Source organism: Amphiura filiformis, chromosome 2, assembly GCF_039555335.1.
Source record: "Amphiura filiformis chromosome 2, Afil_fr2py, whole genome shotgun sequence".
Taxonomy (NCBI): domain Eukaryota; kingdom Metazoa; phylum Echinodermata; class Ophiuroidea; order Amphilepidida; family Amphiuridae; genus Amphiura; species Amphiura filiformis.
In genome coordinates this window covers 23,104,862-23,131,832 of record NC_092629.1, presented here as the reverse complement: position 1 = coordinate 23,131,832, position 26,971 = coordinate 23,104,862, and the positions used below count along the sequence as shown (strand labels likewise).

Below are 26,971 nucleotides of genomic sequence, written 5' to 3'. Positions count from 1 at the left end.
AAATGTATACTGCATAACACTCCTGGTGGAGTCATACACGCAGGATGAGGTGTGCGCATGAAATTTACTAGTCTTGTTGGTTGAGGTGGCTTATGACGGCTGTTTTAAATTGCTTGGTGTCTTCTATGGTGGTTACTGAGTAGGGAAGTGAGTTCCAGTGAAGTTTCATGCCCAGGACAGTAGTAATTTGACCTCAGCTGACACCTGGGTGACTTTGGGAATTGGGGTCATCTGAGGTCAAATTAGCAAAAACGGTCGTACAGGTATAAAACTTGGTGGGTAGGCCTACAGTCAACATTTAGAGCCACATTTTTTGAAGGTCATTTTGGGGTCATCCGAGGTCAAATTATTAAAAACGGACAATTGGGCATGAAACTTGGTGGGTACAGTCAACATTTAGAGCCAAATTTTTGAAGGTCATTTTGGGGTCATCCAGGGTCACCCAGGGGTCGTCTGAGGGCAAATAACTTAAGGAACTATCGTATGGGCATGAAACTTGGTGGGTACAGTCAACATTCAGAGTCAAATTTTTTGAAGGACATTTTGGGGTCATCCGAGGTCAAATTACTAAAACTGTCATATGGGCATGAAACTTGGTGGGTACAGTCAACATTTAGAGCCACATTTTTGAAGGTCATTTTGGGGTCATCCAGGGTCACCCAGGGTCATCCGAGGTCAAATTACTAAAAACTCATATGGGCATGAAACTTGGCGGGTACAGTCAACATAAAGAGCCAAATTTTTGGAAGGTCATTTCAGGGTCGTCCAAGGTCATCCAGGGGTCAGCTGAAGTCAAATTAGTAAATACTGTCATATGGGCATGAAACTTGGTGGGTACAGTTACCATCAGCCAGGTAATCGCGCCCAGCCGAGAACCGCCAAATAGGTCTACGGGTAACCGCCTTTATGTTATGATACATCAACTTTTGACCAGTTTGGTCCGGTTTTGACCGGTTTAAACCTGGTTTTAACCGCTTCGTGGACAAAACAGGTTTTGACCAGTCAAAAGTCCAACCCTGCATGTATTGTCTAGCAAACACGGCTCTATGCACTAAAGTCCCAGATCTGATGCACACACAGTCTATTAGTATTACTCTAGATGTGATGTAAAATTCCGTCCCGATACATTTTAAGACAATTTTTTAACGTTCCGGAAGGGGCGAAAAAAAAATTGAGTCAAAACTTTTCAAACTATCAACTATTATAATTTCATAGTTTTGTTGATGAGTGCTATTCTTAAATTAAGTGCCAAACCGCTGTATAAACCTGTACCTATATGTAGCTTATTATTTTGTTTGTATGATTTTTGACAGGCCTGATGGCAGGATTGCATGCTTTGGAGTTGGACCTATGGATTGTATGCCAAATGAATTACGACATATCTCGTATGGTGGTAAGTGTACCCGGTACTACAATTACAACTATTTTACCTAGTTTTAGGAAAGAAGGAGAAGGGCTATTGGAGTCTGGTTCTTGCTAGTTAAGTGCACTTGAAGAACTTCAAACCCAGTGTTGTTAATTTACTGGTAAATTAAAAATGGCGGTTTAAAATTACCGGTAGATTACGGTAAATTACCGGTAAAAATGGTAAAATAAGTAAATATGATTATGATTATGAATAATCTTTTGATGTACGGTATTCTACACGTTTTATGAAGAATGCGGCTGTAAATTTGATTAATTATTATTTATTACCGGTACTCAGCAAATCTAAATTGCAAATGAGAAACATGTAAAAATGACTTCTAAAGGCAATTAGCGTAGCAGGCTGACGACATGTAATTCAATGGAAGCATCTCTACATATTTTCAACTGGGTACTATGCACAAGTGAAATTTAAGCTTGAGAGTTGAGATGTTGTTATTTATCAGTAACTTCTAAAGATTTGATAATAAGAAATGATGAAATTTCAGCAGGGGGATGCGTAACAGCTCGTATGTCATGAACTAGGTACAAAAAAATATTACACACTGAAAAATGACATAAACGTCACCAATATGTACCGTAGAATGAGGTGAATAGGGACAGTTTTGGCACTCTCTAGATTGTAGTTTTTTAGCTCATTGCGTAACGCAATGAACTCTAGGCATGATCCATTTTTCTGTATGTTTTTTTCTTTCTCTTGCTACATCGTTTGAGCAATGGATCTGGTAATTTGAGGCGGTGATCTTTGCATGATCGTTCATGATTGTTACTTATTTAGCTAAGAAAATTCGGACAGAAAGTATCATTTTTGGAGCATTTTCTTACGAAAAGTTTGACCAAATTTCAGGGAATAGCTCCTATGCAGACTGTTTGTGGTGCTTTTCATATTACAAACACTGTACAAACTCCTTGATCGTGCGAATTTGTAAAAGAGATGTTGAACTTTACTGTTTCAGTGCGGCTACAATGTTTGCTTTTCAGTGTTGCTGTGCCTTACATTCTGCAAGTCAATAGATAAAGCACCAATTGGGCTCGTGCTGTGTAGGCCCTTACTTCTGAAATTCTCCCAATTTGGGCTACCAAATTGTTGGTTAACAACCCTGACTAATGACTAAGAACAAACATCTCACTCATTTATCACACATCTACCCAGTCACTAAACCCAATTAGTTATGTAAACATTTACTCAAGGTGAGTAGCACTTTTTCAGTGCCTGGTATATCAGGATATGGGTGACAACCCCTCTCTGAGGTGGAATGTTTTAAAATTATTGTTATTCGATTTGTAAGGAAAAGTAAGTATGTTTTGCCGTTTCAACGAATGAAAACGAGCGAGTATTACCAAAGTTATGTTTGAACTAATTATGACTTTAAAAGTTCTAGGTATAGGCCTAAATGTAACAATAATAGACTATATAATAGTTAATATACAGCATCATATGGTCAGCAGAAGAAAATTACATCACCTATGATGTCATATCAGTGTCCTTGACCGGGGTCCTTACTCCTTGACCACTGAACAGCGTGATATCATGTTGATAACAGAGCTATAGGATCAAAATCTTCATCATATCACAGATTCTCAACAACCTGTGATCATATGGACCCTATTGATGTGAAAGTAGTTATCTGTCATATCCTGTGTCGTTTTATGGATAAAAATGACTCAAAATGTTATTGATGAAATGGTTGCTATCATAAACATCAGTTTTGTCTTTTCAACAGGAAAAATCCGATACAAAATAAAGTTTTTAGGGCCTAGCTATAATATGGGCATAATTTATTCATGTAGGCCTATAGTATTGAACAATGTACCCCATTTGACATGCACTTACAATGTATAGATAAATAAATTGTCTTACTTTATTAATTTAATAACTTCTTTATTATAAATAAAATGACACATAACTTATGTGAAGTCACTTTCTATCTTTTTTATTTGATTCATAAAATTACATTCAACAAAATGATTGAAGAGAAAACACACAAGGCACTAGGCAGACTGTTATAGAATGGAGTAGGTAAGATGCCATGTCCATAGCTAGCTTCGCAGGAGTTTCCGACTAGCAATCAACATGATCAGCACATTCAGAAAAACACAGTTTAAGAGTGAAGATTGTGAGTAATCAGTCCTTTATAAATGTGCTGGCCACTATCTATTATCATATAGTCCCGGGGGGGGTGAGGGACACACTTTAGAAGTGACGGGTATGTGCCTACCGGCGTCGCGAAGTAGGGGCCTATCAGGTACAAAGCATCATTTAAAAAAGGGGGTCATTGGGTATCCGATGGTGCATCCAAGACATTTTAAAATATATACAAACGAAACTGTATTAAACAAAATAAAATCAAAGGATACTTGACAAGTAAAAGGTACACGTGCAAATAAATGCCTTGAATAAATAAATATCTTGAGAACCGTAGGCCTAAGTATATTTTCAAAATGCTGATTTGTGCTTGATCACAGCACTATGGTGATTTTGAGGTTTGGGAATACTGAAATGTGTTTTTCAAAGTTGGCAGCCCTGTAGGGGGCCTATACATAGCTATACATGGCTATACATGGCTATGACATGGTTACATTATGGCTATACATAGCTATGTATGGCTATACATGTATGGCCATACATAGCTATCCATGGCTATACATAGCTATGCATAGCTATACATAGTATGCATGGCCATACATAGCTATGCATGGCTATACATAACTATGCATGGCTATGCATGGCATTTACCATGAAATTGTTGTAGTTTTAAGTTTCAAGTTTTTATTTGGAAATTGCTTTTTACATCAGTGGCACTCATCTATCCGATGGTGCATCCAAGACATTAAATATACAAACAAAACTGTATTAAACAAAATAAAATCAAAGGATACTCGACAAGCAAAAGGTACAAATAAATAAATACCTTGAATAAAGAAATATCTTGAGAACCGTAAGTATATTTTCAAAATGCTGATTTCTGCTTGATCACAGCACTATGGTGATTTTGAGGTTTGAGAATACTGAAATGTGTTTTTCAAAGTTGGCAGCCCTGTATACATAGCTATACATGGCTATACATGGCTATGACATTTTTACATATGGCTATACATGGCCATACATAGCTATCCATGGCTATACATAGCTATCCATGGCTATACATAGCTATGCATGGCTAGATACTTAACTATGCATGGCTATACATAGCTATGCATGGCTATACATAGCTATGCATGGCTATACATAGAGATGCATGGCTATACATAGCTATGCATGGTATTCCTGACCATAACCCATAACAAATGAGCTACAGCACCAGTGGTGCTCTTGTTCCCTGTAGCCGCATGAGCCAAACTTTTGAGGGCATATTATGTCCACCCATATATGCCTTTAACCCACCAAATAAAAAATTGAATATATGTATGGGGTATATATTTTTTAAATAAAATTTTGGTGTCTCTATTGACCCCCGACTTCGGGGTCAATAATAGAGACAGCACTGGTTTTGGTAAGGAAAGTACAACTTTGAAGGAGTGGAGGGAAAAGGGACACCAAGTGAGTTTTAAATAAAAATTCCTTTAAAAAAGGAATGGGGTGCCCAATGGAGCTTTCATGTAATGTGCTGCAATGTAACCGTTTGGATACTTTTTTTCTTTAAAACAATAATGTAATATTAGCATAGATAGCAATTAAAGAAAGGTGTAAAATCGTTTGCATGGGATGTAAGAGGATAGGTTTCAAATAAAAAGGAATAAAGCTCAGGTTACCATTTCAGTTACTAATACTATTGTTAGGAAATGTTAGATCATGTGGAGCAAAATTATTTTATTCAGAATATAGGTTTACATAATATTTTATCCTTAAGGATTGTTGTAAAACAGCTTTTATTTCTTATGATTGACAGCATCAGGCTACCATTTGTTAGGAAATAGTTTATGATGGGGGGGGGTAATTGTTGCAGCAGAATTATTTTATTCAGAATATAGGTTTGCATATTTGATTCTTACGTGGATTGTTTTCCAAACAGGGGTATTTATAAATTTCTTATGATTGACTGCATCAGTAAAGAAGACAAGGACAAACAATCTGAAGAAGTGTTATTTAGTGATTTTTAGGTAATCAAGCTACTGAAAGATGAATATTATCATTTAGATAGCAATGCTTTAGGCCTGTACGAGACACACTAGTCCTAGATTAGACCACTTAACCACTTAATTTTTTGGCCAAAAAAAAAAAAAAAAATGCTCAGGAGATCATACTGCATCAAATAAGCTGGTTAACTAAGAAATTTGAAGCATCATCATTCTTTAACCCACCACTAATATTATAATAAAATTATTTTTACTTTTTGACTTATACGGCCTCACAAAAAGTGGTCCAGATGGAATGTAGAGCCATTTTTGGCCACTATAACTTTAAAATGGAGCAAGCTATACTTTTTCCAGTTAAATATTTGAAATCTGCAGCAAAAAGTAACCCAGAATACCAAGTTTGAAGGTTCTGGGTGGGCACAGTTCCACCTTATTGATTTAAAAAACCAAAAATCATACATTTATTGATGGTCAATCTATTTGCAGAGATATCTTGCGTGGCCTTCCAAAAAGTGGACTATGGCGTTGTCAATGCACTTCTACCTACCGACCAATTTATACCTGTTGACTGGGAAGACCGTCCAACAAATGATCCACCTGAGCCTGATGACCCTGCAGGCCAATTCCAAATCCAGACTCTCCACAGGATGATACCTCTTGATGGTCAAGGTCTCCAGAATTTTGCAGTACCTCAAAGCTGGGTAGAGTTCACCAATATTACAACTGATGTTAAAAGAGCCATTCTGGCACGTGTGAGTAACCTCATAACATTTTTCCAATAGGTCAGAGCCAAAAAATAGATTAATTAAAAAATGTAAGAACAGATCTGAGCACATGATATGCAAGTGACCCTTTTGATTGCAAATGCCAGGCCCCCCCCCTTTATTTAGACCACATTCTTTCAGATACAAAAGACTAGAAATTCATACCTGTTGTTATCAGGGGTCTAAAATTGCTGATTTTAAGTGCCATATATGTGGCTGAACCACTTTAGGAGGCCCTGAAATTCTGCCTGTGGTCTAGCATTGCTGCAATTTCTCTTTTGAGTTGCTCATAGACATTAGCACATAGTTAATCCATTCTGAATATTTAGGACCTATAAGTGCACTGTGACATTATAATGGGTCCTTCAAAGTCAAAAATAATTAGATTGAACAGTACGAAGTGCTGATTTTAACCCACTCCCTGAAATCCCAACGAAATTCAGAAATCTATCTTGTTAGGCATAGCATTTCAGACACAGCTAGTGAGTGATAACATTCACCAATGAGGGTCACAACTGATTAAATTAAGAAGAAAATGCCCCTCAAAGAGCACTTGCATTTGGACCCCTTAAATTCCCACGATTGATGTACATGTAAGGATCCATCAAAGTAATGCTATTGTGTAACACTCCTGACACTGTATAGTACATGGCCCCAAATATTTTATAAACTACATTTTCTAAAACATTCTTTGTATTTTTTGTTGACAACATCTATGGCCCTCTCAAAAAGGCACAGAATTTAGTGACTTACATTCAATTTTATTTTTTGAGCCTAGCTTGCATGTTTTTGTTACACTCCTTACACTTTGCTACGTCCAGTACTGTAACTGTATAGCCTCAAATATATAAATTTGCAAATCACATTTTCTACAGAAGTTTTTGTATTTTTTTGGTGACACTATCTACTTAGTCTGGCTATCTCAAACAGAGGTGCCCAAAAAATTGAACTACATAAGTTCCAATTTTATTGTTGAGCCTAAAATACTTACAATTGATCGTCAGGAGTGTAACATTTTGTAAAAATCTTGAAAACCATGTTTTTATGTACATATAATATTTCTTTACATCATGAATGCGGCAGTTTGGCTTCAGGAATATATTTTAAGGGCTAAAAGAACACCAACAGACTGGTAGTTCTTCAGAAATTTTAATTATTGCCAATTAATTAATTCTGTGTAACACTCGTGACATTTACTATAATAGCTGAGTTTCTATCGCAATGCACATTTATAAAATAAAAAGTAATCTATGAATATTGCCACGTTGGTGTATGATGTATCAAGTTGAATTCTGATGTATCACTCCTGACGAGACAGGATTTCTCTTTTCAACCCGCTGTATAAAGAAAAAACAGTTTTGATATCATGCAAGTTTCATTTTTTCCAAGTTTGGCCCAAATGTTAATTTTACTAAAACAGACAGAAATAGATTGTTACTGTCATCTTAACCTTGCAATGAGCTGGCGACAAGTGATTTTTGGAACATATTTTATTTTTCGCACCATGTACATGTAGTCTGCACATGTTGGTACTTAAAGGAACAAGCTGTAGAAAAAAGTTCAAAAGAACATATTCTTGTTTATGTCATAATATTGTAGTCTTCCAACCCTTTTATAACTTCAGCTCTGTAACTTATTACGAAAATTCCCGCTAGAAAGTGGTTCTTTTAATTTTAGAAAATACATTGAAAATCGCTTTGGACTTTTCGTACTGATCGTACCTAGTCAAATTTTCGGAAGGTCATTTCGGGGTCACCCGGGGGTAATCTGAGGTCAAATTACTAAAAACTGTCCTATGGGCATGGATGGAACTTGGTGGGTAGCCTACAGTCAACATTTAGAGCCAAATTTTGGAAGGTCATTTTGGGGTCATCCGGGGTCATCTGAGGTCAAATTACTAAAAACGGTCATATGGGCATGAAACTTGGTGGGTGAATATGAAGGTCTTTACATCATGAATGCAGCAGTTTGGCTTCAGGAATATATTTTTTAAAGGGCTAAAAGAACACCAACAGACTGGTAGTTCTTCAGAAATTTTAATTATTGCCAATTAATTAATTCTGTGTAACACTCCTGACATTTACTATAAAGATAGCTGTATAGCAAACATGTTCAACCATTGGTGAATATTTTTCTTGTTTTGAGTTTCTATCGCAATGCACTTTTATCATGCAAACATATTCCTCTTTTAATGCAAATTATGTGCTTGTCTTTTGTACTTCTCCTTCTATTGTTCTCTCACTTCTATGACATAAATCTATCCCCTTTGCAGAAGACCTCCCTAGCAGTGTCATGCATTAGTAATTTGTTTGCTCTCTGAACCACTGACTGAAGTCTTAATTTATGCAAATTTTGTTTTTAAATTTCCAGATGATTCCTCCTCAACCTCAACCTCAACCTAACAATCCTGGAAATGTGGGTTTTAATACCTTGCATGAAGCTTATCAGTGTGGCAGATGGAATACCCGCCGTAAAACAGCAATTTATAAGGCAGATCAGGTCATAGCTGATATAATGGTAGGCCTATAAATGAAAGACAAAGATTTAAAGACAATTTATCGCGTCTGACGTCACATCACATGTCAATCAAACTCGAGCACGGTTTGTTTACAAGTGTCGTGATGATGACTTGCTGAACGCGGATTTATAAGCGGGCGTCTTATTGTTAATTTTGCACCTTTTGACATGCAAACCATCTCAAAAGTTAGGTATTTATAGTAGGAAACTTTCTTTGGTGAAGGCACCATGTCCACAATGCCTAGAAAAGCTGCTTTTTGCCTTGTAAAAGTATGGACTTTTTCGCCATTTGCTGCTATTCCTTTTCTCCGATCAGCACCAGATAGATCGGTCTTCCTTTACGCGCTAATTAACCTGTGTAAACCAATCAAGGATCGTAATTGACAGCGACATCAGACGCGATAAATTGTTTTTATCTCTGTCTTTAATTATACAACTATTTGTACACGCAATCCGTAAGGATCTAGGATGATTTGTCTAAAGGTCATGTGCTATGAATTGAGGGCAAAACACGTTACATGCTTAAAATTAAAAATATAATCATGGTTTCAAACAAAAATGGTTGCAAGTCACCTAAGGTTTGTCAGAAACCTACAAAATCATATATACGGTGTGCAAAAAGTTCGTTCCACCCTTATGTCCGGTTTGCCCAAAGCATATAATGATATTATCACTATAGTTAGAGTGCCATCAGCTTTTGCCCTCAAGATTACTTGCTATATGAATAAGGCATACACGCTGTAAAATTTCTCCAGCCATTTTAATTTTCTTAAAGCCATATTATAACATTTGCTGAGGAAGACGCCCTCACTGAATTTTTAAAATTCCTTTTTTACACGATTAAATTGTACTTTATTAAACCAATATACCCTGCAAAAATCAAGACTCTAAGTGTTGTAGTTTTGTCAAAATCCGTGATTTTGAATTAAAGGCTGATTCAGCGCTTTATTATTACGATGGAATTATTAGTCGAACGCATACACTATGTTCATAACACACAGTACGTCACGGCGTGCGGGACGGTGATATACACAACAAAGGGTCGTACCACAACATGACCGAAGGAGTGGTACGTATTGGCGACATGTGCGCTGGTAGTAAATTCCAATTTTCTTTGCTTTGCCGTAGTTGTTCGGCTCAAAAATAAAAGGGATATATCTGACAGTAAAAGCTAACATTTTATGGCAAAGAAATGCTAATCTATTTTGTTTGAAAATGTTATAATATTGCTTGAAGTGTGGACAGACGTGTGTCTTGAGGAATTTAAAGAACCACAAACCTTAGAGAATTTCAAGATGGCGTCCAAAGAAATCGGACATTGCTATAGAATGGGGGAAGAAAGGTCTTAACCCAATAGAGAAATATTGTGGCCTATTCTAAAAGAAATGTTTTTGAAACTCCTTATTGCAAAATAATAACACAACTTAGAGATAGAGTCCAGAGTGTAGGGCCTATGGCAAAGTCTAGACAAGAATGAGGAACTTCTTGTGCCATTTATTAGTGGACAGTAACTGGGGCAAGCATGGTTTGGAGGTGATCATGGTGATTGACCATCAAGGATACTATGACTACAAATAAATTTGTTTAAGGGGGTACTACACCCCTCGATAAATTTGTGTTTATTTTGGCATTTTTCTCAAAAACTAATAACACAGAGGTAACACATACATATCATAGTGGCAAGGAAACCAATTACTATGAATTTCAGTGACCCAAGACATGCGGTTCGTTATTTATGATATATGAAATAAGGTACCGCTAGGATGTACCTCATTTACGATCATTATATACTGAACCGCTTGTCTTGAGTCACTGAAATTTTAGTGTAGTAATAATATATGTGATCATCCACCACAAAGTGATAGTAAAGTCGGCTCTAGACCATTTTCTGTTTATTGCAGATTTTGTAACAATGTACTTTCAGCTTTAGAATGACACCTCAACCAGCTTCATCTGACATCTGGAAGTGAAGTTATGGTTCATCAAAGGTCAAATTTCGTATTTATTTTACAAAGAAATCCATATATTGTTTTTGATTGTATCTCAAAATGGTAAATGCCGACTTTACCAGTTTGTGGTGGATGGGCACATATATAACTTTTGTTACCAGTGTGGTATTATTTTTGAGAAAAATGCAAAAATAGTCACAAATTTACCACAGGGGTGTAGTACCCCTTTTACATTTCTACTAATGTAACAACATAACAAATAGCCTTGAAATGCATTGTGTGAGTTTCATTTTAAACACATTATTAATGCTTTTTGGGAGGGGTGGAACAAACTTATTGCACACGTTATATCATTGTAAAGCTGAAAATGTAAGGAAGACAAATTTTACAACTTGTAAGTTGATATACAGGGTGCTGCAAATTTCATATATATACATGTAGGGTGGGAAATTTAAATTTTGGTTCAAAACGTACAAAATGTTGTTCTTCTTTTATTTACTACCATGAAAACTTTCTTTTAATACCTTTTTAGGTGTGCTAAGAACATTAATGGCTTTAAAAAAAAGCAAACTTGCAATTTAACGAGTTACGTTGCCTAACTGAGATACAGGGTGTTCAAAAATTTTACATAATTTTAATATTTTTTAGGACTTTTAAATCAATCAAAAAATTTTTCCTCCATCCCCTACACAAAAACCAATGGCATATTTGAATTCCAATTTCCTTTTTATTGTAAACTTGACAGAAGTAGGGTCATTCCCTCAAAAGACATGATATTCAGAACATTTCAGAGTATAAATGCACGCTTAGTATATTAACGTATAGGGAAACCATCAAAGGTAGGACACAAAACGCAGCACACTTGCAACAAATCAACCCAGCTTTAACTATATTCTGGTCACATTTTAAGCTAGACATAAACATACCAACAAAATGGTACATAATCCATCTCAATACCTTGCTGGGTTATAATATGAAGATACAGAAAAAAATATATTCAAGAGGCACTAAAAATCAATATTCCCTATACTTTAACACATGCTTGCGCTGACGTAGGAGCCTCCATCCCCGACATTGCATCATTCAAATTACAATATCTAGAAAAGTACAATTAGTATGTCAAACTTTCCTCAGATTTAGCTAGACAATGAGATATAAATCAGCTCAATGCCTTTCTCCATTCTATTATTACAGCAAAAAATGTATTAAAAGATTGGAAAATATGTAACGCCTCCACCCTTTCCTATACCTCTATTCACGGTGCATGACCTAAAGTAAATGGTAAAAGGATAACTCATCCCCCTCACTCTGCACAAGCGCTGGTAACTATGCGTTTTCAAAAATAAAATAAAAAAATGCGGAAAAGGGGCATATTCTTTCAAAGTCAACACAGACCGCCTATCATGAAAGAAAGGGATTTCACACATTGGAACAGGGTTTGAATCATACTAAGTTTGTGTTCGAGGGTGGTGAGAGTCAAATGCTAGGGTGTTAGTCGGGGTGTGTACTGTAGGTTTCCTGTACACACTAATATTAAGACTACTGTCCACTTTCCGCTTTACTGAAGTGTCCAAGAATTGTAGAGTACCCTCTTTTTTAGGATCATTGAACTTAATGTGCAGGTTGAGACTGTTGATATGACCAGGGAAGCCCTCCCTGATATGACCTGTAAACTGTTGAGCATAGTCTTTCACAATGTAACTTCCAAGTTAGCATGTAGACTACTCCGTAGTCCACTTGCCCATTGTGCATATTCTGTATATTGTCTTTAAGCTTAAAACTCTGATTTAATTAATGTGTGCACAATTGATAGATTTTCACAACTGATCTTTTCAGTCACCGTACTCCCTCTGTTTGTTAGCTTCCCAAGTGGACTACTGACTTTGACTTGCGGTTAACATTTTAAACACGGGACTCTATGGAGAGTTAGGCCAATTTCTGGCCTAACTAAAATTGGTCATGATGTAATGCATCTTTTAATGGATCTGGCTTGTGATTGGTCGCCCAGACCTCGCTATGGTTTAAATCCTCCGGGCAACGCCAACACAAAGGACTCAACCCGTATTTTGTAAGCATTTCACCTCTCAAAATCAGGTTCTTGACGCATTGCATTGTGGGATATCTTACACATCACGAAACAAAATTCAAGTGATTTTTTTCACATCCATGGGCAACAAGAACATCTCAGCTTTAACATAACACCCTACAATGATGTCATACATTTCCTTGTTAGTGAAGACGTGTTATGTCCAATTGGGGAAAATGGAACCCATCTGTGGGGCAAAACGCCCGGGGCAAAACAGAACCCTGTTCCGTTATGCCACACACCTAGGGGTTCCGTTATGCCCCATACCCGATTTTTTAGAAATATGTTGAATGCATAATACATTGTAGCATATAGGCCATACAGTACATACAGCTCAAAGCTAGTACCTTCGTATTTAAAATATACACAATTATTTGGGAATCTGATATTAATGAAGTAAAATTTCAGCACATTTTAAAAACATCTACATATCTTACATCAGACGGGTAGTAAATTTTTTGACTCGATCTTGCTCGGATGTCAGTGGATTGTTTCATATCAAATTTTTATTGTAAATTCGCGTGGCCATACTTCTGTTCCTCAATATAATTTGCATTGACGGCAGTATTGCCAAGGTCTATTTTGCCCTGTGGTTCCGTTTTGTCCCGGGGGTCCGTTATGCCCCACCTTCCCCTACTATACAGACGTTACACTTCTGGTCGCGGTAGGCTACTGTTCAGTGCCCCCATAAGGATCATTGCATATAAATTTCAGCTCAATTGGAGCATTTTGAAAAACTTGACCTTTGACCCCTTAGTGACCTTAAATGAATTTTAAATATTTTTTAAATGTTTAGAATGTCATATTAAGGATCATTGTATTTAAATTTCAGCTCAATTGGCGCATTTTGAAAACCTTGACCTTTGGCCCCTTTATGACCCCTTAATGACCTTAAATAAATTTTGAAATGTTTTAAACATGTTTAGAATGTCATAAGGATAATTGCATTTAAATTTAAGCTCAATCGGAGCATTTTTGGTTAAAATGACCTGTTTTGACCCCTGGATGACCTCTGACGTTTGGAAATATTTTTATCATTTTCTTTATGTTTTCCTCTTTCATATGACACCAATCATGGGGTCATACCTTTGTGGCATTTAGAGATATGTCCATTTCAGACCAAATGGTTAGTGAGTTAGTAAGCTAGTAACGTCACTCATATAGGCTGATACCATTTCACGGTTCAGCAAAAAGTGTGGAGCTTCTTTATGCTTATATTTTTTCCCAAAATTCCATCATGCACTCAATGAAAATGTGAAGTTAAACACGATTTAAACTGCCCCCAGACCTAGTCTAACTTGAGCGGCATTTTAGGCCCGTTTAGCGATGTGCAGTAAAATGTAAACAACATTTATAGTTGACCATGCTTTGAGAATTGCGTTTATTTTAGCGGGCGTTTAAAGTGCAATTAAATTAGTGATTAGTGTTACATGTTTAAGAATACGGCCCTCAAGTGATGTTCAAACGTATGTTTCACTTGATATCCATCCTTGTTTTGAAGTAATACAAACCATGAATCTTCTGTTGACTACTTCTTTCTTGGACACATGGTATATTCTTTCAACCCCCATTTCTCTTATTATTATTTTCATTGCAGCTTCAAAATATTCATCCTGCAATTCACAAGTGGATAGAAGCTGTCTGTGATGATTTTACTTCAATCGGTCCAGGTGCTGTTGAAAGTTTGCTTGAATTTCTCTTCCCCAACATCAAAGTGACAACGCCTGGAGCAGTACAAACTGTTGTTCCTTCCCCATCAAACACCTCCATAAATGTATCGATCGGAGGGGGTTGTGCACAGTTTAGTGTATGGATACCACGAAGAGCAGTCGATACGGAGGGAAGAGCTAGAGTAAGGACACCACTTGCATATAGGGTAGCGCTAAGAAAGGCTGATTGCGCTCATAGGTCTAGATCTAAATCTAGATCACCAGTTCGTGAAAATACAGCTGTTGACCCTCTTTATGAAGATATGGTAGGTATAAATGGAAATCTGCCAAATAATGACCGTTCTGTGATTGATAATCCTGGTGATTATATTGTGAAGAGCGATAAACATCACCATTACTTTGAGTCCCACAGGCCAGACTTAATGGTGGTTCAGACCCAAGATGTCCAGGATCTAGATCCAGTTCCTCAACCGTTAAGAGAGGAATCACATGTCAAACTTGTGTGCGAGTTATCCACAACCCGGAAATTTGGCCCATGCGCTCTTACAACATACTTGAGAAAAAACGCAGAACAGTGTATTCAGTCCTGTTTGTCGTCATTGGGCTATAACCAGGATCTCATACTGGGCCTTGTTGTTGTTGTAGATGGCTTTAAACTGATCAAAATTGAAAAAAGGCAAAATCAAGGCAACTTCTCATATGAGATATCTGAATCAGATCTCATACTATGGAACAATGCAGTTGGAATGCATGAAATGTTCCATATAATAAGCAATATATTGTAGTTGCCTACTCAAGCATGTTGGCATATGAGACTAGAAAAAAACATGATGAAGTTGCAAGGCAAGAATGAGATATTTACCCCCGGATTTACCTTATTATTGAACATGTCAGAATTCAATAGAAAACAAACGATTTACCCATAAAAATACCAGGGTCTTAGCCTTACTAAATAAACCCTAGCATGTCAAAACTTACATTCTGAACAAAAAAATATGGTCATAATTGAGAAATAAGTTTAGTGACTTACTCACATTTAGTGAGGATTGGTCTCATTATACAGTGCACCAAAATAAAAAGGATCCACATCATTTGAGAGACTCTGTTGTGAAAATTACAGTACAAGTCAAAAATCTAAAATAGGCAATTTTCTTTCACTTGAGACCCTCAACTTTGGGACTCTTATTTTATGATTGATTCTCAGCTGATAACTTTGTCATCACTTTTATACTGGTCTTACACAATAAAGGTGTCAAATTAAAGAAAATTGTCTACCGTAGAAAAGGGGTATTTCAGTTCTTGTCATTTATTTTCCTCGTGGCTTGGATCATTTTTATTTTTTGTGCACTATATGTTAATTCATTCAACTGGGCTTGCTATTAAGCCTTCATTATGTTTTTATGTACATTGTAAATGTGTATCTTGTAAAATGGTAGGGCTCATCACATAGTGATGTATTATGATTTTTGGTTATATTTGGTACATAGGTTTTGAATACTGAATATTGTCTTAAATTGTGCCAAGTTCCAAAGACGAAAATAAAGTAATTAATTAGTAATTAAGATAATAAAGGAGAAACTTAAGGTGGTACTACACCCCTGATAAATTTTCTGTAAAGTCACATAAGCGTGCACCAGTCATGCATTACGCAACACACAACTAGCGTAATTTCACTATTGAGCTCTCTTGCTAGATTTACTTCGCAATTGTTTTGCTAAAAGTATGCCCAGTTTAAAAATAAAACCACAATTTGCTTGGATTTGATTTTATTACTGTTTTCTGATATGCACGGGATAAAATCTTGTGCGTAGGCCTATATTCTTTGTTTAAAATACAAAATTAATGGACCAGTTTACCGCCTCTTAGAACCCGGTAGACGGTGACCAACACTATGAACTACAATAGCCTAATCTCAATTGCATAGTCCAATAACCTCAAATAAACAATCATAGTGCAAAATTTGACCTAACTTGCAGAGTATTTGTTTTTGTACCCAAAGTTTCAAAGTCATTCAATGAATGTACAAATGTATGTTGTAAAGTTGTCCTTGTTTATACGCTGCAGCATGGTATGCATCTTATCAAGATAGTGATAGTGACATACAATTAACATGCTTATCTTACCAAGGTCTTATCTATCTGCACGTAATTGAAAATTATGGTGTATTTGTTTTAAGGATGAAACAACTGGCTCCTTTTGCATGGAAATTAGAACAAATTACTATACAAGCTGTATCAAAAAGTTTGGTACCCAGCACTAGCAGTTTTGATATTTTGTCAACACTAAAAATAACATTATGTTAAAATATTTGCACCTAGCAAACACAGAAATATTCTTAAAATGTTTTTTACAAAACGTTTTAATAACATTTAAATGTCGGATTATATAAAGGTCGTGAAAACATTATAAAACGTAATTTAAAATATTTTGGGCAAACATTTTTTGCAAAAATTTTTTCAACCCCAAAATAACATTCTGTTTAGAATGATTTGTACCAAGTTTTCACAAATGTTTTTGGAATGTTATTAAAACGTTTTTATACCCTTTATACAACTGCAATGTTTTTTCAGCTGTGCCCCTGAAATATTTTTTGCCCCCCCCCCCCAAGAAAGCTGGCTACGCCCATGGAAAGACCCCCCGTTTTTGGTGTCTAGGCTTTCAACGAAAGACCCCTAGTTTCAAACCTGTGTCCGCACGTGACTTCCAAAGTCGAGTGACCCCCCCCCCGGGTACTTTCTTTGTTGTGAACCTTATTTTCAAAACCTTTGCTAAACATTTGGAAACATACAAGAGAACTCCACCCAAATCATCATCATTTTATCAGAATTCTGTCAGCTTGGTTAGCTTGCCTAATCTTTTGCCTAGATTGGTTTGGCTCTCCTCACAGCCGTGCACATAATCAGAACTAGACCTACCAAATATGCCAAGGAGCTCTATGTTTGGCATATATTTGAGTGTTTCTGACATCAGATCCAAGGAGTCAATATTAACGCGAGAAAATCTGATGTCCGTGATATTATCACCTCGTGATCGCCCTACTACAGATTGAATGAAAAAGTTAAATTCACGTAGTGCTTGTAGGTGAATACAAGATACTAATATTCGTTTGCATGAAATACGTGAGAAAATAGTTTTGTCGAATAAGGTAAAAGCACCCGCGTCTGACTCAAATTGACCCTCATAAAGTAATGTAAGTAAAAGGCATATATCTGTATCTCTGTTGGTACCAACATAGATACGAATCGATTGATCACTTTTCATGTTATAAATGTCAATTGCATGTCTGACTACCGCAATCGCAGTGGGCGATTCATTGGATTGTTGAGAAACACCACAGCAGAATCTAAGGATCTCAAATTTTTCCCGTATAAGTTCCCAACTATCAAATTGATTCAGTATCGCATAAAAAGCCTGTGGGTCTTCTTTAAATAACGCACTGAGATATTCCCCTGCACAGAATTCTTGTATAGATTTGTGTAAAAACGAAACAGAAATCTTCTCTGTCGCCCTAAATTTCCACCTCTGTCTTGAAATGAGGCCTACCTTTAATCCCAATTTGCATATGCTACCGAAAGCTTCCTCTGGAAATTCAAGCGTATCTTGGTCTTTGCTCTTACTTGACATAAGGCCATCTAAAGCTACCCTTCCTAAGTTGTACAATAAGTTGAGATACTCCGAATGTTGGATCTGATCGGTGTGATATTTATGGCAAAACCTAATCCAGATTGTATCAATAAACTCTTTGTACAGAAGCGAGAGAGTGTCGGGGAAATGTTTTTGATCTTCCCACAGTGTACAGATTAACATGAGAACTATTGGTATTTTAGACAAGGCTCTGAGATTAGACGCCTTCATCAACTCTCGTATCAAGCCTTGTATTAAGTCATCTACATTTGGATGACCAGAGAAGAATTTGTTGACATACATGACAATTTTGCCTGGTGAAAACCCTTTTACATCAACTGTTAGGTAATGGAGTGACTGTACAGGCCCTAACGGTTTGTGTGGTCGAGTAGTTACAATAACGCAAGTATTACTCAATGCTTGGTTAACAAGAATCTGCTCTATCAGTATGTCTGTTGTTTCTGTTTTTACTTGTCTTGAATCAAGTTTTAAATCTGTTTCGTCCCACCCGTCTAGACAAATGAGGACTTTATCTTGATTGTTGAGGATGTAACTTTTCAATCCCAACGGCACTGGACCAAGAAATTGTTTACATATCATATCGAGTAAGGTGTGTCCCTTTTGAAAATCACTCAACCTTAAGAGAAATACAAGCTCAAATCTATTGAGGGATGACTCACTCTCTTGTTTTGACCAATCGTGAGCAAGTTTTGAAATAAGACAACTTTTACCACTACCAGGCAAACCTTTTATTACAATACGTTTTGCTAACTTATCTTTCGGTGTCTTAAGTTCTACAAGTTCTTCATTTCTTTGTAGATTTCTTTTCATTCTTCCCCTTCTTCCAATTCTAGATCCACATAGATGTCATCAACACACCTCGCGTCATGGAATTCTTCATTCCAAGGAAGAAGCAGTATGCGTCCTGTTTCACGTTCATATAGATCAATCAGTTGCTGCTTGAATTGCTGAAGATTGAAGTCTATTTAATAAAAAAAAAAAACCCACAATTTGACCTATGTTTAATATTATTATTAGGCTTAACAACAGCTCACAGCATATGTGACTATATGATGTACGAAGCAAGCTGTACAATAAATGTATAATTCAAGTTTTCGTTATACATTTAAATTGTTATAAGTTTGTTATGTGAGTGACCCAGAATATTTTAATCTAAGTTGACAATATATTGTGCATTTTGATAATGAATTTGCATTAAAAGGAATTTGTGCTATTCTCTTTTCACCTCGAATATTGTTGTAAAGCAAGTTCGCATTTCGCTGGTGGCAGTATCCTAACCTAATTATTAATTAATTAAATTTGGATTTATAAAGCGCCTTTCTCCAGATCTTAGAGGACTCAAAGGGCTGTAATTTCGCTGCAATGGTAAATCATTACAATCAGATCGCATCAACTAGGTTGCTGCCGAACGGCACACACATATCCACATTTAGATTGTAACATCCACCAATTATCTGTGCATCTCCCCAAATTCCATTGGGTGAAGGAAGTTTTTGATAACCAAACAACTAATCACCGATTTTTGCGATACAGGAGGAAACCGGAGATCCCGGAGAAAACCTGCGAGAGCGAGCATGGAATCGGGATAAACCAAGTGCACACAAGTCCTTGGGTCGCGCCGGGGCTTGAACCCGGGACCTCAGTGGTGCAAAGCGAGGGAATTACCGCTGCGCTAACTCGCCCCCCTAATACCGCAGAGAAAATACAAATACGTACAAATTAAGATGTCACTTCATTTTTTTAGCATTGTTATTTTGTTCAAGATTACAAATACAGAAGTAACAAGATTACAAATAATAGAAGCAACAACTTACCACGTATTCTACAATTATGGTGATAATGATGCAACTGGAAAGAACAATAGAATAAAAAACTTATCATAATAACATGTTCATATTCTTGTTTATTTGTTTGCAACATTATTCTGGAATATTTGGTCTAGATTTGGCCGTACTTACAATACTTGAGAGAATGCTATTTTCGTACGCTAATAATTTTAGTCAGAGAGAACACGCTTATTAGCGTAAAGTTGAGTAGGACTAACGTGATTTGTTTTAATATTGGCATCTGATGTATACTTATTGAATAATGTATATAATGGGTGAAATAGGTGCCCAGTAGGTTCCTTTGAACATTCTGAGAAATTCAGGGTCAACGTTTACACAAGGGTCAAAAACTCAAACAAGTGGATTTTGATAGAACCTATATTGCAAAATATACCCAATATTACACTGATTTAGAACATAATAAGGTGGCCCTACCTGCAGCCAATCAGTCTGGAGTTATTGGCGAAAAGGTATAAGGTTGAAATTTAGACTCCATAGGTCTAACAAAGAAAGGTTACCAAACTTTGATGAAAATGTTCTCAACATGTTTGTATTGTTATGATCATTCAGCAAAGAAATAGTTTGCACTAACTAAGATGTTTCGTTACCATTGTAATACACCAAAAGGTGTTACTGCCCGTTGAGTCCAATTGATGTTGACGAATTTTGCCGCGTTACCTAGGTAACGAAATGTCGTACGTAGTGAAAACTATTCTTTAGCTGCATTATTATAACAAAAAAGCACATTGAGACGTGCTTGACCCTTATGGAGCCCACATTTTAACCTTTGACCTTTTTGCTATTAACTCCAGACTGATTTGTCATAGGTAGGTTAAACTATATATTTTTTTCTGAATTCTTGTGACCTGGCTCTTTTTTACTCAAGGTAACACACCTGTAATTTTTGACCTCTCAGCATATTTGGCATCAACTTGAACAAGAAAATGTTATTCATACTCAACTTTACACGAACTGGAGAAGAACAAAAGGCATCTACTCGACTGTTCTCTTTAATCAATTAATAATCAGTCACAGCAGAGTGAATTTGAATTGATCCAACTGGCGTTCAATCGGATTACGAGATCGGGAAAGTCGCTCAAATAATTTCGATAAGGCAAAAGCAAAATATACTTGTGCGATAAACTAGCAAAGGGAGTGGAAATAATGTATTACATATACCATGAAGTTGATTAGGACAACAAAACTTAACTCCACCTACCTCCTGTTGTATGTATGGTCCAGCAGCTCCTGAAATCGCAGCTCCAATTACTTCTGAAAATTGAAGAAGAAATAAAAGTCACAAGATAAATATAATGCAATACATAAAAGAGATTCACTGGCCTGTCTAGTACACCTCAGAGAGGGTAAGTCAGAGTTTTAAGGCAACTACTTTATTGAGGAATAGTTGAGCTAATATTGGCGAACTGTTCGTAGCGTCAGAAGAATTTTCAACATATTATGACATTATTTATTATAAATAAAGAAGAGAAAGGTAATTTTAAATGAATAATAGAGCAACAAGGAAATCAGTCAAAATATACGCATACCTTCATTATTTCTCTGGTTACCGATGTTAAAAACTATAGTCTGCGCCTGATAGTTGTCTCCTCCCACTACTTGCTGTTCGTTGATTTGAGTCTGTTGTTCTACCACACTGACTTTGTTACCACGGATAGATGACGGGGCATATAAGCGGTCTCCACCCATTAATCTCTTTTCTCTGAGGTCAGACTTCTGTTGGATAACACTAACGTTGTTCTCATCGATAGATGCTGTCAAAGTATGGTCGTCTCTATTCCTTTCTGTTTGTCTGGTGACATCAGACTGCTGTTCCGCTACGACTAGGCTGTTGCCTAATTGTGTAAATGCCGGGAGGTGTGCCGTTTCAGATTTACCTGTAGAAGTTAGTTGTGTTGAACATTTTCACAATGTGAATACTAAGCCCACGTTGTTGCCAATACAACTTTAGTTTCTAACAATTCAATACAAATTCAATACAAATTTCATTGCAAGTATAACATCCCAGCAAACACAAAAACGTTTTAAAAACGTTTTAAATAAGTTATATTTTGGCTTTTGGTTTAGGTAAAAACGTTTTAATAACATTAAAATATCGGGTTATATAAAGGTCATGATAACGTTTTAAAACGTTTTGTATGAAAACACACTACAACAATATATTCAAATGTTTTCAAAAAATGTTATTGTAAACTATTTTTGCAAACATTTTTGCCAAATATTGTGTCAATACTTAAATAACATTATGTGAAAATATTTGAACCCAGCAAACACAGAAATGTTCTTAAAATGTTTTTTTAAAACCTTTTAATAACATTTAAATGTCGGGTTATATAAAGGTAATGAAAACGTTTTTAAAACGTTATTGAAAATATTTTGGGCAAACATTTTTCGCAAAATATTTTTTCAACCACAAAATAACATTCTGTTTAGAATGTTTTGTATCAAGTTTTCGAGAATGTTTTTAGAATGTTATTAAAACGTTTTTATACCCTTTATATAACCCGACATTTAAACGTTTTCTGTCAAACATTTTTGTTTGCTGAGCAGTAGATTATCAAAAATATTTTTTAAGATTATGAAAACGTTTTATACTCTTAATATACCCTTTATATAACCCGACATTTAAACGTTTTCTGACAACCTTTTATAACCTTTTGCGAATGACGTCGAAAACGTTTTGTGTTTGCTGGGATTGCAAGGAAAAAGATTCAGTAGACCAATCTGATTATGAAAATATGTATTTAGCGATTGAAAAACTTAAAAGAATTGAGTCTGCCAATGGATATATACTCCAGGCTCGATTTACAATTATCCCTTCTTTCCCTCCTGCATAGTATAACTCACAATTGCGATGTAACACAAAAGAGTAAAAAATTATAAAATATCAGAACTGAGAAGGACGTTTATTGATATGTTTTATAAAATACAGATAAGAAAGGAAAACTACCAATGCCGTTCCCAGGGTGAATAAATGATAATACAAAAAAAAATGTGACATTGTATGTAAATGGAATATGATATCTATTCATCCGTGATAGCCATGCTATTTGGTTCCCCACCCAGAATATAGTACCTATACTTCTGCGCCAATGCCTGAAAGAGACACGGATATGAGAGAAAGAAGAACGTTAGTCAAATGTACGCATACCTTTATCTTTTCTCTGTTCACCGATGTTAAACACCATAGTCTGCGCTTGATAGCTGTCTCCTCTTACTAAATGCTGTTCGTTGACGTTAGTCTGCTGTTCTACCACATTGACGTTGTTGCCATGGACGGATGATGGGGTACATACGCTTTCTCCATCCATTGATCTCTGTTCTCTGACATCAGCCTTCTGTTGCATGACACTGTCATTGTTGGCAGATGCCGTAGCATTCAACACTTCTTGTTCGTTGACTTCAATCTGGTGTTCCAGTTCATGTTCACCTGTTTAAAGCATTTTAAAGTCTTAGTTAATTCGTGGTCATTTGCCGTGATAGGTTATATGTCGTATAGTATGATTTGGTTAAACATAAATTACACATCAATTCAGCTTTTTAGCAGCGAATGTGTTGAAATGAACCATTACTCTAAACAATTATTATTAAAAATAATATATTTGTCAGAACTCACGAAATATTAAGATGAGGTTATCAGATACTGTCAAGTCCATTGCAATATATTATAAATGTATTATAATGATGAATCTATGCATGAACAGTGGTGACGTGAGGAATTTAGGGTGGGAGTAAATTTCAGGTGGCAATATCAACATATTTTGCTCAAAATTGCTGCAAACAGTTCTTACTTGGGGCAAGACAATTGTCACCCTTCCCACGTAGTGCCGCCACTGGACATGAATCTGACCCGGGGGAATCTCATCAGACATAATTCATTCTAATATATCAGTTAATATAAATCCCAAATAATTACCAGGCATTGTTTGCTGCTCCTTGTTGTCTTGTGAGGCTTGCGCGGATGCCATGGTAGACTTTATCCCCTGTGATGCCGAAAGAAGAGCTCTAAGGTTTGGTCTAGCGTCACGAATAGAAATGTTACTTCACGTTTAGTCAAGAGATGTCCTAAACAAAAGATACGCACTGGATATAAACATACATGTAATTGTTTGTCCCATAATTATGCATATATCATGAAAATAACGTGAGACGCTATTTAAGCCAAAATAGACGAAATGTAATTTTGTTGATTAATTTTTCAAAAGATAAGATTTGGTATAACAGAAGGGGTAACAAATCGTAAACCATTTACATGAAAATGGTGTGTTAGGTACCTTGATGGCCATATGAAACACTTCGGGTGTGTAAGGGACCGTTCACAAACACTTGTTATGGGGGGGGGGGGGCTGATGCAGAAAGGGGCCCTGAAAATTGTTGACTCTCCTAAGGGGGGCCCTGAAAAAATGACCACAAATTTGCCTGGCAAAATTGAGTTTATATGGTTTTCTATAGGGGGGGGGGGGGAAGGGGAAATTTTTTGAGATCTCAAAAGGGGGGCCCGAAAAGGCTTTGCGAAGAAATTTTTTGCATCAACAGATGATGCCTTTTGTTTTTCTCCAGTTCGTGTAAAGTGTTTGTGAACTAACCTTGTGTCTTGTGTATGTTTTTTTCATGTAACTCTATACCAATTGTAATTATAATCAAGGTTAGAAGCAGATGAATGAAACATGAACACATCGATGAAAAGGTTATCCCAGCAACAGGCAAGTATTGAATTTCGGAGGTTTCGAAAAGAGTAAAGTTTCTTTGACTCGCCTTTTGGGTGAAATAGGAACATAATATAATTAATACATTATTATTGGTCTCAAATGATGCGGCACAATAAAGGTTTGGCCATTTGCCCTTCCTCCGTCAAAACAACAACAACAAATTCCACTTCATGGCAAAAGTTTACAAACTTTATGCAACAATCAAGAATACTGCCTCTCAGATATTGTCACCCCGAAAACAAATTATGGTGTCATAGTATTAAAATCATATCGAGAATGTTAATACTTATTAAGGTGTAACTGGATAAAAGATTATCATAGCTATACATTGCAAATAGAACAGGATATATAGTCCAGCATTAAATGCAATCTTATTCACCTGTTTTGAAGAGTTAAAGACACGAAATGTTACACGAATAATTCAGAATATGGGGTCACGAGAAATTCATCAATACGGGTTAAGGCTTTTGAGATGCAGTTTGTCTTTGTTAAGTTTCCAATTTTTCCTAAATAAAACTAATAAATGTCAATATCAAAATATTCATAACTTATTAAAACCAAAAACGGCCACTTCCTTTAAGTCTACTGTGGTGAGGCTCTTTATCTAATTGATATTATTGAATATAATCTTGGATTATGTTGTGTACTATATTTATTTAACCTTTACTCACCTGATATTGAACTTCCTATCTACACGGCATACACTACATGGCTATTAAACAGGACGTAGATACAATGAATGAAATAATCGTCATTTAATGAGTACCAAAGTAAGTACTTAATGTACTCTCCGGAATAAGCACTGGATTGTTGGACCACACTCTGTTGGGTTAATACTGAAAATATTTTCATATAATTGCTGTGAATTGCTGTACAATATGCTTTACAAAATGTGTACTGCCTCGTACAGTCCACCACATGCAATAATTGCAGAACTAGTGTTGCCAGAATTTACACCGTCAAAGCCTCGAACCAAAACGCGACAATTTATTTTGACACATGTGACGAGCAAACCAGTCAACTGGTCCCGTTTCCGCGTTGTGGAAAGTGGTTTATAAAGGCCGTTAAGCACCAACAGTTGCTTGAAAATGAGTATTAAAGAAGAAGAATTATGGCTTGAAATTTTTTTATAAATGCTTTTAACACGAATGTATAATGAAATATCTAGCATAGTTAAGATATAGATACGATATATAATGCCGCGTGATAATATGTTTTAAGAGGTTAGTAGTTTGCTTTCACGGTGGCACTATAGGGCGTTAAATCCAAGCAAGTCTAAAACTAGGCAGAATTTGTTTTTCAAGTTCACTGCTTTACTACAATTGACATCGTCATTGTTAGCGTAGTCTGCGCTTCGGGCCATACTCAACAACAACATAAAATATATCAAATTTAGAATTGTGTTTTTTTATGGTGAGTTTATTCATAAGGTTAAAATTTAGTTTCCATTAATGTTTTTTATAAAATATACCGTGTGTCATAAGTCTGTAAATTTGAATCAAACTTTCTGAGTATGTACCACTTTGAAGAGCTTTTTTTTCTTTTTCAAAAGCTCCTCCCACATTCAAAACTGGTACATTTCAGGGTGCATTTCAATTCTGATCAACACTTATTGGTATTTAGGTTCAGTACATATCACCCCAATTTCAATCAATTTGATAATATCATAACAATGTTCCGAAATTCAGATATCCCCCCCCCCCCAAAAAAAAAAACAACAACTCAAATTCAGTCTCCTTAAATCCCCCGTTTTAGGCTAATTCACTACATTATGGGCGCTATAATGAAGACTCATGAAAAGTTCATTTTCTATCCAAAACTATTTGACACTCTCTCCTGACACACCCCGTTAAATATATTTAATCCGTACGGTTTATATGCAGACCCTTTCAGGTTTCAAGTCTTGGCACTTCGTGAAGAAATATTCCATACTAAATGTCAAGTCAGTAACACCATAAAATAAATTAAAAGAAAATGATTTTATACATGCTAAAATAATTATTTTGTTTGCGAGAAATTTATTCTCCTAAATTCATCCATATTCCAAACGCCAAAACGTAAAGTTGATTCTCTTGATTCTTGTAAGATATGAGTATGATGCGTCAGCGTTTGTGAGTTGTTTATTCACGGAAGTCCGAAATTGCATCAGAGATTACAATTCCAATAGGCTTATGATTGTGTGGACATACATTATTTTGACACTTTACCTTAAAACTAGCGGAGGTCAAAAATGTTGACGGATGCGTGTTCTACGTTAAATTTGATCATAGAAACAACTCGTTTTA

The 26,971-nt window shown here is 36.1% G+C and overlaps 2 protein-coding genes across 2 annotated transcripts in view; one reads left to right on the top strand and one right to left on the bottom strand.

Moving 5' to 3' along the window:
• Window positions 1-25,551, bottom strand: part of LOC140139163 (NLR family CARD domain-containing protein 4-like) — a 106,469-nt gene extending 80,918 nt beyond the window's left edge. Inside the window, exons 1-6 of the mRNA XM_072160946.1 lie at window positions 25,358-25,551; window positions 23,894-24,042; window positions 23,129-23,407; window positions 21,507-21,854; window positions 21,179-21,231; window positions 19,948-19,981 (exon numbers count right to left, since the gene is read on the bottom strand). Of these exons, the coding sequence (XP_072017047.1) occupies window positions 19,948-19,981; window positions 21,179-21,231; window positions 21,507-21,854; window positions 23,129-23,407; window positions 23,894-23,945 (766 nt within the window). The 5' untranslated portion in view covers window positions 23,946-24,042; window positions 25,358-25,551. The remainder of the gene's footprint in view (window positions 1-19,947; window positions 19,982-21,178; window positions 21,232-21,506; window positions 21,855-23,128; window positions 23,408-23,893; window positions 24,043-25,357) is intronic.
• Window positions 1,310-16,457, top strand: LOC140145998 (uncharacterized). Its single transcript, XM_072167734.1, has 4 exons — window positions 1,310-1,393; window positions 5,989-6,254; window positions 8,637-8,783; window positions 14,416-16,457. Exons 1-4 carry the CDS (start codon window positions 1,351-1,353, stop codon window positions 15,271-15,273), a joined length of 1,314 nt encoding a protein of 437 aa, XP_072023835.1. The 5' UTR covers window positions 1,310-1,350; the 3' UTR covers window positions 15,274-16,457.
• Window positions 25,552-26,971: the final 1,420 nt, after the last annotated feature.

Bases quoted from the DNA above. Each gene is read 5' to 3' on its own strand.
- LOC140145998 (XM_072167734.1), top strand. From the start codon at position 1,351: ATGGATTGTATGCCAAATGAATTACGACATATCTCGTATGGTG. The intron at 6,255-8,636 runs GTGAGTAACCTC...TTAAATTTCCAG, and splicing joins AAAGAGCCATTCTGGCACGT to ATGATTCCTCCTCAACCTCA. The intron at 8,784-14,415 runs GTAGGCCTATAA...TTTTCATTGCAG, and splicing joins AGGTCATAGCTGATATAATG to CTTCAAAATATTCATCCTGC.